The 12256-nt window shown below is 41.9% G+C and overlaps 1 protein-coding gene across 5 annotated transcripts; it reads left to right on the top strand.

Annotated features, from left to right (window-relative positions):
• Positions 1-87: 87 nt before the first annotated feature.
• On the top strand, positions 88-12117 carry brsk1a (BR serine/threonine kinase 1a). Of its 5 annotated transcripts, none has more exons than XM_005935464.3 (19): positions 88-222; positions 354-448; positions 702-787; positions 1460-1600; positions 1836-1952; positions 2167-2200; positions 3210-3278; positions 3460-3606; positions 4222-4253; positions 4364-4528; positions 5029-5126; positions 5678-5828; positions 5984-6044; positions 7393-7669; positions 7886-7934; positions 8055-8178; positions 8496-8706; positions 9146-9235; positions 9518-12117. In XM_005935464.3, the coding sequence occupies exons 1-19, from the start codon at positions 138-140 to the stop codon at positions 9727-9729; spliced, it is 2244 nt and encodes a 747-aa protein (XP_005935526.1). In that variant the 5' UTR covers positions 88-137; the 3' UTR covers positions 9730-12117. The 5 variants fall into 5 exon arrangements, with proteins under 5 accessions (XP_005935526.1, XP_042081965.1, XP_005935525.1 ...); XM_042226031.1 differs by having other exon boundaries at positions 5675-5828; positions 9530-12117; XM_005935463.3 differs by having other exon boundaries at positions 5675-5828.
• The last annotated feature ends 139 nt before the right edge of the window (positions 12118-12256 follow it).

The raw sequence follows: 12256 nt of genomic DNA, 5'->3' as shown, positions 1-12256 counted from the left end.
AGACAGTCGTTCTAATTTGAACATCGTCTTGTGTCCCACAGTAACTTCTGTGTAAGCTGTACAATATCACAGTAATTGCAATAACTACAGTGCAGTAAGTAGTAATAATTGTGTGTTAGCCTCCAGTTAAGAGCAGTATGAGTAAGGAACTGTCTCTAAGTCAGTCAGCTCAATATGTTGGGCCCTATCGACTGGAAAAGACTCTGGGGAAGGGACAGACAGGTGAGTATTGCCGAGTTGTTCCTGAAATTAAAACTAGTGTTTTGTGTAGTGTTTAAACTGTGCGCTTTTATTCTACCCCCACCCGCCACCCTTCTTGTGTTTTATAATGATCTCTCTCATCCAATCTACAGGACTTGTCAAACTGGGGATCCACTGTATTACGGGTCAGAAGGTAGCCATCAAAATAGTCAACAGAGAGAAGCTGTCTGAGTCAGTCCTGATGAAGGTACAGTCTGACGCTGTTGAAGGCGTTGCTCACAGTGACGTTAATGATGACACTTATATGTATATACATATACATATATATATATATATATAGCATGGTGTTTTAAGATGTTGACAAAATGTCCCATATTCACTATATTTACCGTCTGTATGAGTTAACAGTTAACCTCCGTTCAGATGTGTGAAAAACAACTCGCTCATGAGCCTCGCTTCAAAATCTTTCTCTCTCTATGCTTTCCCTTCTTTCTAACCAGGTTGAAAGGGAGATTGCCATTCTGAAACTGATTGAGCATCCGCATGTATTGAAGCTGCATGATGTTTACGAGAATAACAAATATCTGTGAGTTCCCTCTGCATTCAGAAAAAGCCTTTCTCTTTGGCTCAATGCAGTCTGCATGCTTTCTAGCTGCATACTAATCTTTGGAGTGGGATGAGTATAAATATTTCAAGAAAAGCTGTAATAATCTGCTGTCGTTACTGTAATTCTCACTTTTCCTTCATCCCCTACTTTTATTCTCAAAAGTCTGTCTTAATGAGGAGTATGTCTCAAATCTATTAATACCCTTACAAAACAACTGTTGGAGTAGACAGATGGGTTGTCCGAAAGTGAGTACAGCCTGAATATTGTAGTCCTAGTATCCAACATCATAAGCTTATTATATCAAACCATGGGAAGTGTCTAAGTTTAAATAGTTTTTTCTTAGCATCTTGTCTGCTTTTCACTACTTGCACCACTTTTCCACCAACGTGGTGCCAAACTAAGAACCTGTTTCCCACATTTTCACCAAAAGTGCAAACACTGATATCCTTTTCTGCGGGATGGGCCTTTAATTCTCTTCCTGTAGAAACTACATCAAACTTTTGCAGTGTTCGGTTCGGTCAAAAAAGTCGGTTGGTCCTCTAAAAGCACCAGGGCAGAACTGGCTCTGCGCTTGGTCCGGCACCACATCAGTGGAAAAGCGTTATCAGAATCATAAGTTCAAATCACACTGTTGTCCCTGTTTGTGGACAGGTACCTGGTGTTAGAGCATGTGTCAGGAGGAGAGCTTTTTGACTACCTGGTAAAGAAGGGCCGGCTAACTCCGAAAGAGGCCAGGAAGTTCTTCAGGCAGATCATCTCTGCTTTGGATTTCTGCCACAGTCATTCCATCTGGTTGGTTTTTTGCACCGAGCTGTAATAACCGTGTTTGAGTCAAGTTCATATGTAGGATGTTGATTTAGCTATTTTGAGCGTTTCTTTTTAAACAATAAAACAGCTGTTGTCTGATGTACTAAATGAGTGAAACACATTATGATTGTGCAAACACATTTTCAGAGTCATGCAGTTGTATTTGATTTAAAGCACCATGTTGACAACAACTCTAACAGTATTGGTTGTATGTGTGCAGTCACAGAGACCTGAAGCCTGAGAACTTGCTCCTGGATGAAAAGAACAACATTCGTATTGCTGACTTTGGCATGGCCTCCCTGCAGGTGGGAGACAGTCTGTTAGAAACCAGCTGTGGGTGAGTATCAACTCTGTGTGTGAGCTTCATGAATGATGATGTACATACATAAACAGGGTTATATAATTCAACAACTTGCAGTATGACTCTGTACATTTTAAAGGCTCCACGTCAGCAGAAAAATACAGCGTCTACAACACAGATCTATGACTTCTTTTATACAGTGCTCATTTTACTTTCACTAATATTAATGGCAAACCTTTTCTGATTTTAGATCACCACATTACGCTTGCCCTGAGGTTATACGGGTAAGTATCCAGCTCTTATTCTCTGTATTCTCAAATGTTCTTCTCTGAAATGTAAATAAAAACATTTTTTTGTAGAGAGATAAATCGCTCCAAAGGTACATGATCTAAACCAGGGATGTCAAACCCATTTTACACTGTGGGACATGTACAGTCCACTTTGATCTTAAGTGTGTTTGATCAGTTAAACTCTGCTTTCTGAGAGTGTAAAGAAGTTAAATCACACATTTAATCTCAGAGATATTTTGATATTTAAAAACAAAGTGCAATTTCAACAATACAGTTTTTCTGCATGCTAAAGAAATGCTGTGTTGGGCTTAAATTGTAAGAAGTAAATATATAAAATTACAGAAAGAGTTCTGTTAGTTTATTACTCAGTCTGTGATTATGAACATTTTTGTTATTTGACAGAGCATCCTGTTTTTTTGAAATGGTGAACCCTATGTAAAAATTGTACATTTCTATAGTAGACAGTGAAAAAACAGGAATTTTCTGTCATTTAATTGTTTATCTTTTACTTATTTACTTTGGTGTAGTATGAATGGTTTTTCAAAAAGCTGTTAAAAGTTTGAAAATACAATAAAAAGTCAAATTTATGCCCCCACATTTTCCATAGCTCTCCAGTGAGCCAGATTGGCGTCTTTGGCTGGCCAATTCTGGCGGCCGAGCCTTATGTTTGACACCCCTGATGAAAACTAACCAGTAACATGACACTTTTAATGTTAAGTTCAGTCTGTCTCTTGAGTTGTTTTTCTGAACGTTCACACCTTTTAGCATGAGTAAATCTTTAGGACACTCAGCATTTAAAAGATTATCCAGTGTTGTCGATTCAAATCTGGCTTCATGGTATTTTTAGACTGAGTTTGACTAAATGGATTTTAGTGTTCCTTTCAGTGTTTTTCATCCTGAAATCAGCCTAAATCATCCTGTGACGGGTGCCAAGTTTTGTGAATCACTTTTGTATTGAAATGGCCGACGATGAATAAAATCATAAGTGTTTGTGTGTTTGCAGGGGGAGAAGTATGATGGGCGGAGAGCAGATGTGTGGAGCTGTGGGGTCATTCTGTTTGCCCTACTGGTGGTAAGTCTTTTACTTGTGTTTTCACAGTGCACTTTGGTCTTTTTTTAAATCCCCTCATCTTATGATTTTTGCAGTTTTTTCTTACATCCCACGCTTGCCAGTGTTTTTTTTTTTTAATGCAATCTGTTTTTTTGTTCCTTTCTTGTTTTTGTCTCTCTCTCTCTCTCTCTCTGCCCTACAGGGGGCCCTTCCTTTTGACCACGACAATTTACGCCAGCTCCTGGAAAAGGTAAAGAGCGGGGTGTTCCACATGCCTCACTTCATCCCCCCGGACTGTCAGTCCCTGCTGAAGGGAATGATTGAGGTCAACCCTGAAAAGAGGCTCACGGTATGAGACTGCTCACATTAGTCCAGACCTCAGATGCAGCATGCATTTACACCTGTTTTCAGTCACCCGCCTTAAACTGGGATTGCCTCTCCTTCTGTAAGATAAAATATATGTTTAATGGGACTCTTGCTTTTGGTACAAATAATTTTTGTCTCGATTCACTTTTAGATTATCCTTCTTGCCTTTCCTATTATCCTTTTTTGCTGGATCTGCACTCTAGCTGATATTTATGTGTGGCACAGTTGCATTTTGTATGTGTTTTATTGGCGCATTCATTGCAATACTGTACAGTCAGGAAGATGCATCGTAGTGGCAGCTGTTAAAGCATGTTTTGGGGACTTAACTGAGTCATCTAGAACTTGCTCAGTAATATTTCTAACACACACACACACAAGTGATTTCCTGATTAAACTTTCAAAAGCAAACATTGCAAAGTTGAAAATGTTTTTTATGATCCAGTTTAATGGGTAATATTCTGCAATCGTGAGATTTGTGGATGTATAAAAAAAAAAAAAAAAGTGATGTGAACTGTTTACACAGCACAGCTCTGTGGCCATCTGGCTGTTAACAGACTGTAGACACTAATGGCCCCATCTGCCCTGTCACCCCTTATAGCTAGAGGCCATCCAGAAACATTCCTGGTATCTGTGAGTATACATTCGTTTTCTCATACGTGACTGCTGAAGTGATCGTATTTAATCATGTACAGTACATCTGTGTCATTCCTATGTGCTTCATTTTGTTTGACTCCTACTAGGGGTGGTCGTAACGAGCCGTGTCCTGAGCAGCCTCCTCCAAGGCGGGTTTGTGTGAGGCGAATCTTGTCCCTGACTGAGCTGGACCCAGATGTGCTGGACAGCATGCACTCGCTCGGTTGTTTCCGAGACAGAGTCAAGCTCACACGTGACTTGCAGTGTGAGGAGTAAGTCATTTCTTTCAGCTTCCAAACACATTTGTGGTTTCTAGCGTCAGCTTGAAATGGCTGGAAAAATCAGAACATTTGTGGCATATAATATGCAATGCAGTCACAAGCATGTAATATTTCTTTCAGTGTATATTTTGCTTTTGCTGTTGCGTATTTTTTGTTGTTGTATTTTTTTCTCCTTTTAACACTCAGCCAGCATATTTGACGTTATGCAACCGATTAATATTGGCCACAAACATCCTATCTTGTCTTATTTGCCTATATAGTGTTGAGTTAGAGGAAGGAGTATGTGGCTTATTTTTAGCTCTTTTCCCATTGGTGTGATCAGTTAAATAAACTGACTGTGTCATGAAATCCATGTCTGCGTGACCGTGTGAACAGCCTACTAAAAGCTAATCGCGTGGCTGTGTGGCATCCATACAGATTTCCTTTTTAAATAAATATTATGACATTTTAGCATCTCATTCAATCTGTATTTTTCTCCCACCCCCCAACAGAGAAAACCAGGAGAAAATGATCTATTACCTTCTGCTAGACAGGAAAGAGCGGTACCCCAGCTATGAGGATGAGGACTTACCTCCGCGCAATGATGTAGGTCAGTCTTTAGGGGGCAGGAGGGATCCACTCAAGAGAGGACGCTACAGTTATCGGTCTGAGACACATTTTACCGACTTTTTCAAGAGCGGTGTTCCTGTATGCTCAGTTCTCCTTCCAGTGAATTAGGGATTACTTGAGGTTATGATTTAAATACTATTATGTTATAATTTTATTACTTGATGCACTGACTGCACTGACTAGCATTAGCATTAGAGATAAAATATACAGCAGTATGGCCCTTAATGTCCTTGTGTTGGAATTTTAGTGTGTTTACCTGTTTCTTTAATACTATAAGGTGTCGCTGGCTTTTACCATGATTATACCAGCCTTTGCAGGACATCTGCAAGCTTTGTCTATGAGATAAAACTGGAAGGGACAGCAATTCTGTAAATGCAAATGAAGCTAAGTTTATCACAGTCACAGATGGCGCAGTGAGCAAAAGGCCTGTGAAAAAAATTTTCAGAAGAAATTCCTGAAGTGCGAAACACAGTACAAAGCTTAAAATTAAAACAAAATTTGTAACGAGTTTATGGTGGCGTTTCTCAGCAGACCCTCCTCGAAAGCGCGTCGACTCCCCTATGCTGACGCGCCACGGCCGTTGCCGTCCCGAAAGGAAGAGCCTGGAGGTCCTGAGTGTCACCGAACAAGGGTCTCCTACACCACCTCGCAGGGCCCTGGACACAGCTGCACACAGCCAGAGGTATAACATGTTTTTCTTACACATATATAGTACATACACTCTGTATTCTGCAGAATTAGAGCGCAAGAATTCATTATCATACAGTTTTTGTTTTGGGGTTATTTTTCTTGGGGGGGGGGTTTAACAGCCTATTAATCTTTGGGTCTCTTTGTCAGGTCTCGCTCAGTCAGTGGAGCCTCAACCGGTCTCTCCTCCAGCCCTCTCAGTAGTCCCAGGGTAAGGTTCTGTAAACCAACTTGTTCATACTTTTACTACATTATCTTTGAACACTATACCTGGATCCATAATAAAATGCTAATTTCTGGTAGTCTGCATTTGTATTATTTAACTCCTGTCAGCAATATAGCTTTAAGTCCAGTCTCATATTTGTGTCCTGCAGTTCAGACAGCTGTCAGTGTCAGCAGGGTACTGTGTACATTTTAGCCTCATTGGGCAATAACAGCTCTGTAAACCAACAGTGGAAATGACTTCAGAGATAATGTTGACAGACTAGGTAGTAATTTAGTTTACCTCAATTCAGTATTACTCCTTTGCCAACTATTGATTCAGTATGTAACAATGCGTTTTTTTTGCTGATGTCAGTCTCTACATGAAGCTGCTTTAAAAAAAAAACAAATATTCACTCCTCGCAACTCCCTAAAATATCTTCTCAGTCATTTTTACACATCATCACAACACAGGTCCCTTAAATGAATTGTCTCACCCAACAGGAGGCTTGCATTTGTTTTCTGTCTTCATGTCACTTTTCTTCCTCCTCATGCATGAGCTAGTTTTATATATGATAATTTGAACAATTTGACAGCTTAATTAGATGCTTTATTGGATAATTAATGGTTTGATTGTGCTTGAAAGTGTATAAAAACAGTCCCTAAAGGGTAAAAAAAAAAAACTTAATTGGCAGCAATTACTCTATAGTAACACCTTCACTGCCACTGTCCTGTGTCACTGCATTCTTAACCCTGCCACAACTGTCACGAAACCCTCACTTTCAATAGATTTAAAGGGCGCGTACTAAAGACTGAAATGCACTAAATGAAAGACTTTATGATCGGCACTGAGAACTGCATTCGGCACTTTCACTCCTCACAAGATGCACTCTTCTGTCATTAAGCATGATATTCATTTCCATCCTTTCTCCATTTTCCATCCCTTCTCTTTCTTGTTTTCCATGTCTCCCACCCCCTCACCCTGACAAACCCCCACCCCCCAGTCCTATCAGAGCCCCGTCTTCACTTTCAGCCAATCAGATGTCACCTCTGCCACCGCTTCCCCACTCACAAAGGAGTCCAAACAGGGAAGCACCACCACTCCTCGCTCAGCACGGGCTCATGACAAGCCCAAAGCTCCCCCAAACCCAAAGACCCAGACCTTGCCCACCAAGGGACCCGCCAACCGACCCCACCTACAGCCCATCAAATCCTTGCCTCTGCAAAATCCATCCTCCCGCTCGCCCTCCCCTTCCCCACTCCTGTCACCCATCCCCCGTTTCTTCTTCCCTTCCTCTTCTGTCCTAAAGTCAGTGACTAAGAGCTTCTACCCAAACTCTGCCCACTCTGTGCCGCAGGTCACTCCCCAGGGCTCTCCGTTGCCCACACCCTTGGGCACCCCTGTTCACCACCCTCACCACCCCTCCTCCACCCCGCCCTCCTCTTCCTCGTCCTCATCCTCCTCGCGGGCGGAGGGAGGGGGAGGGGTGGGCTCACTGTCGCTGACCCCACCCTCCAGTCCAGGAGGGGGGAGCGGCATGGCAGCCAGCAGCTCTGCCCATTGGAGGACTCGCCTCAATTCTTTCAAGAACAACCTCCTGGGCTCACCAAGATTCCATCGGCGTAAATTGCAAGGTCAGTCCTGCATGTTTGCTGTCATATTTTGTGGGAGTTATGCTTTTAGTGTGTAGGATTATAGCTTCAGAAGATTTCATTACTTCTAATACACTGATTTCCTTTTTCAGCTTTCATCTCTGTAATCGCTGAGGATTATCTATAAGTTTTTCCTTTTGCTCCATTCTGTCAAATGTCGATTGCGGAATTTTTGTGTGTGCTTCATCTCTCTCACAGTTCCTACATCAGAGGATATGTCCAGCCTAACACCAGAATCCAGCCCTGAGTGAGTCCCAGCTCCTGGAGATAAATATTTGTTGAGGTGTCGTATTTTCACGGTATAAAGCCGTTTGTTTACGCTGTCTGTGTCTCCTCATGCTGTGTATTTCTTTTGTCTGGCTACCAGGCTAGCTAAGAAATCGTGGTTTGGGAATTTCATCGGCTTGGAGAAAGAGGAGCAGATCTTCGTGGTGATCAGAGACAAACCGCTGAGCTCTGTTAAAGCTGACATTGTCCACGCCTTCCTGTCTGTGAGTGTCTGACTTGGACTGTCCTTCACTGCTCTCGCGATCAAAGCATGGCTCTGGCTGGATCTGACTTGTGCTCTCATACTGTACACACTCCATTTCTCTCATTATTTCAGTTTTCTCTTTATTTAATCTTTATTTGATCTTGCTCACTCGTGGCATGTAGATGGATCACTTTGCTTTCACCAATGGCTCACTCTTTCTCTCTCCTCTCCTCACCCTCACCCTTTGTCTCCCTATACTCACGTCGGTCCCCATACCTCTCCCGCCTCGTAAGTCTGTCGGTCTCTCTGCTTCTTCTCTGTCGCCCCACCACACAGATCCCATCCCTCAGTCACAGCGTCCTCTCACAGACCAGCTTCCGAGCCGAATACAAATCCTCCGGCGGTCCCTCCGTCTTCCAGAAGCCCGTCAAGTTCCAGGTGGACATTGCCTTTTCCGAGGGCGAGAGGGAGCGGGACAGGGAGAGAAACGAGAGGGAGGGCAGGAGGGAGACAGGAATTTACAGCGTGACATTCACCCTCATATCAGGCAAGTAAAGCAGATGCTAAAATTAGCTAATGGTGGAATGAAATGTTAAACATTTTGACAAAACTGTGTTGCTCCCTGAAAAAATCTCAATTTTTGCAAATCTGCTCAACAGCTTTCTGCTTTGGAAAGTTATATGAACAAATCAATAATACTCTTGTCAGCAAGTAAAGCTATAGCAAGATGAGGTTTAATAAGTAAAGGGGTTTAAGAGGGTTAATAAGTAAACCTTATAGTAAAATACTCAACATTTCCTGAAATGTTTATGTTTTTGAGCAGTATTTTTAAGTTGAAACTGGGTTCAACTTGGTTTGTTTTTACCAAATTGAGGGTTTTTCTCTGAAAATAACTTTGGATGTATAAAAAAAATCAGGTGACGTTAAGATCATATTATTTTGGAACAGTACCTACCCTAAGTTAAATGTGTGTGACTCCTCTTCAGGTCCGAGTCGCAGGTTCAGACGGGTGGTGGAAACGATTCAAGCGCAGCTTCTCAGCTCCCATGATCACCCACTGGTGTCAGCCCTATCTGGTAAGATTGCTTAACCACACAATACTTTTCCACACACTGCTGTAGAAATTCACCCTGTTTAAATTTTAGTCTTTGAGCTGATTTCTAGATCTATATTTGTTCTTGGAGCTGACTATAATAGCTTTGCATGATTCACAGTTCCTAGACTATAGTGAGCGAAGCATAGGGTGGAAGATTAGCTGCCACCTTAATCACCTTAATTCACACCTGCATTTCTGCCACTGACCCGTGAAGCCTGTGGATTGTAAACATTCAGAGTGACTTTCCCGTTCTCTTCTCTTGATCCCTTCCCAGATGAGAAGAACAGTCGGCCCCACGGGACCCCCACCCGCCAAAACTCGAGGCGCTCCGAGGGTGGGGGCGACAGGTGCGAGTGGGGTGAACGAGCAGATGGCGGAGGCATAGGAGGCAGCGGGGGAGTTCTGCAGCGCAGAGGCTCCGCCAAAGAGAGAACCCGACTGCTGTCCTCCAACGGAACCCAATCCCAACCGTAGGATAGAAAGTTAGACTGCGCAGCAGGATGCCTGAACTACACCAGAAAGAAGACAGTGTAATTTCATCTCCAAGTATCCCTGCAAGCCATGAGCTACTCCTATTCTTCCTTGTCTAAGTTACTGAAGGTGCTTGACCACAGAGCAAGGATTGAGCCTTTTTCCTCCCCATCATGCACATTTTTTCCAACTCGAGATTCTACCGATCTTATGATTACCAGGATTCCTACCCTTAAATGAGAAACAAGTGTTAACAAACTGCCCTTTAATGAAAAATAATAATAACAATACGTGAATGAGCAGTTTGGTATTCATCATAGGTACAGCTTCACAGATCAAACTAGGAATTTTGAAGTGCTAATGTGCATGCCAGTTAGCGAATCAGCCTGCTCAAGGATGCTGATATGATCAGATAGGCTAGTCTACCATATCATCGTATTACAGTATCCAACACCAAAAAAAAAAAGGAAAAAAAGAAATAACAGTCTTGTGATGGTTCTCGAGATTACTCCTAAAATGAATCAGTGCGCTCATATCACTATCAAGCAACATCTAAACCCGCCCACTAAAAAGAAATATGAATGCATCTCAGCAGAAGAATCCTAAAGAGTTAGCACCCTGCTGCCGCCCCAGTGAGTGGCGATGAGCTCAGTGAAGGTCCTGTTTTTCTCCAGCAGTGTCTCCTCCTAAGGTAAAGAAAACCAACAAAGTAAGCTAAGTAAGTGAATGTGAACAAAAAAAGATATTTTTTTATTTAGTTTTTATTTATGCTTACACATTTCTTTTAAGGATGTCAGTAGCACAGTGATCACAGTAAAGACAGCAACTGAGACACTCCACACAGTGTTTGACAGTGGAAGCTGCTTTTCCGACAGGCATTCATTCAGAGTTAAGTGTTTCGATTCTTTTATATTTGCTTTTTACTCAGAGACAATATGAAACAATGCTTCTAAGATTTTTGCATTGGACCCTCGTTGCTCTGAAGAAAAGTGTTTGAACAGAAATATGAACAGTAATATATGAAAGCTTTGTTTTGTCGTCACTATCCGTGATTAGCTTCATGAACCTCATCACAGCTGTTTGCGCCCAGATTGAATGAGAAGAGCATCACCGGCCTGTGGATCAAACAGAAACCGCCTTTCTCGTCAAGCTTTGTCTCCTGTTGCCATAGTATTCATATACTGACTCATGTCAAAATAAAGCAAAGAAACAAACAAAAAAAGAAGATACACAGTGAGGAAATTCATCAATGGGACGTATTCATGATGCTGGACTTTAAAAAAGGTGTCAGCTTCTTGTTGAACAGGACTTCCTAACCCCACGCTCGTTATTTCAGTGTTCACCGACAAGCCAAGTATCCATCGCCGCACCCTTGCTCATCACTAAGAGTCGCCATTCTGCAAGCAGACGTAGCAACTCAAGGCAGTCACATATATTACTCCAGTACTCTATCAGACTAGTCGATGTTCATCACAGTCTTCCATACAGTGCAATATGCAACAAGAGTGCAGAAGGATTTCAGAGAGACACACAGTGCTACACTTTATTATTTTAATGTCATTTTTTCTAATCTGTCGATTTTTCTGTCTGTTGTTTATTTATTTATTTATGGGGGGGGTTTTGTCATGTATTTGTTTTATAAACTACATTTCATGCCAACAAAATGTGTCAATAACAAACCCAAGAAACCCGTTCCTGTTCCTGTTATTTACTCTTTTTTTCCGATAGCAGCAGTTGCTCTCATCTCACGTCCCCACTGAGCTTTTGTCTGTATCTTGCGTTTCTGTGACTCACACTGATCTCTGGTAACTGGTATCTGTGTGCGAGAAGGGTGGGTGGCGACTGAATGAGAGTGGGCTGAGCACTTTGCAGCGGATGCGTTTTGAGGTAGTTACGTGTGGATTTTCCCGACTGACCCAGTGATTTTGAACTAACCAACACAGCCAAACCCTAACAGGCCTATGTTTTCTCTGTCACAAACACACATGAGCACATCAAATACTTGCTTGTTGGCTTTATCTCCTGTCCGTTTGACCTGTCTGTCCCGCTTCCTCACCTCTGTTTTGTTCCCATTGTCACAAGAAGAGAAACTGTATGGAGTTGTTTGCCTCACAGTCCTAAACACACTGATTGCTCACCTCATCTTTCACGTCACCTTCATTTTTCATTGACCCAACTCTGGCTAAGATTGTAAACTATTCTCCATCCATAAGGGTCAGTAGAATAAGGTGTTTAAAAAAAGAAATGTCTGTATCATAATTTAAATATAAAAAGTGCACTATTATAACTATTGCCTGTGATTAAAAAGAACAATTATGATTGAATTGATGGTCAAAATAAAGAGAGATCCACCTTATTGTTATGGTTACAGTAATAAACCCTAAATTCATATGTGTGTCTGTTTAGTTCCTGTGTAAAAAAAGAAAAGAAAAAGTGGCTTACTTTTAGGAAGCTTTTCCTTTCTTCATGACAGTTTGTCGTGACACACTGTCACACAAACGGGAAGTGTAATGTCTTATACAGTTTAAAG

This window comes from Haplochromis burtoni, unplaced genomic scaffold (genome assembly GCF_018398535.1).
Source record: "Haplochromis burtoni strain Fernald_Lab_line unplaced genomic scaffold, NCSU_Asbu1 Contig_192, whole genome shotgun sequence".
Taxonomy (NCBI): domain Eukaryota; kingdom Metazoa; phylum Chordata; class Actinopteri; order Cichliformes; family Cichlidae; genus Haplochromis; species Haplochromis burtoni.
Note: the sequence above shows the minus strand (reverse complement) of the source record. Positions and strands in the feature narration are given on the sequence as shown.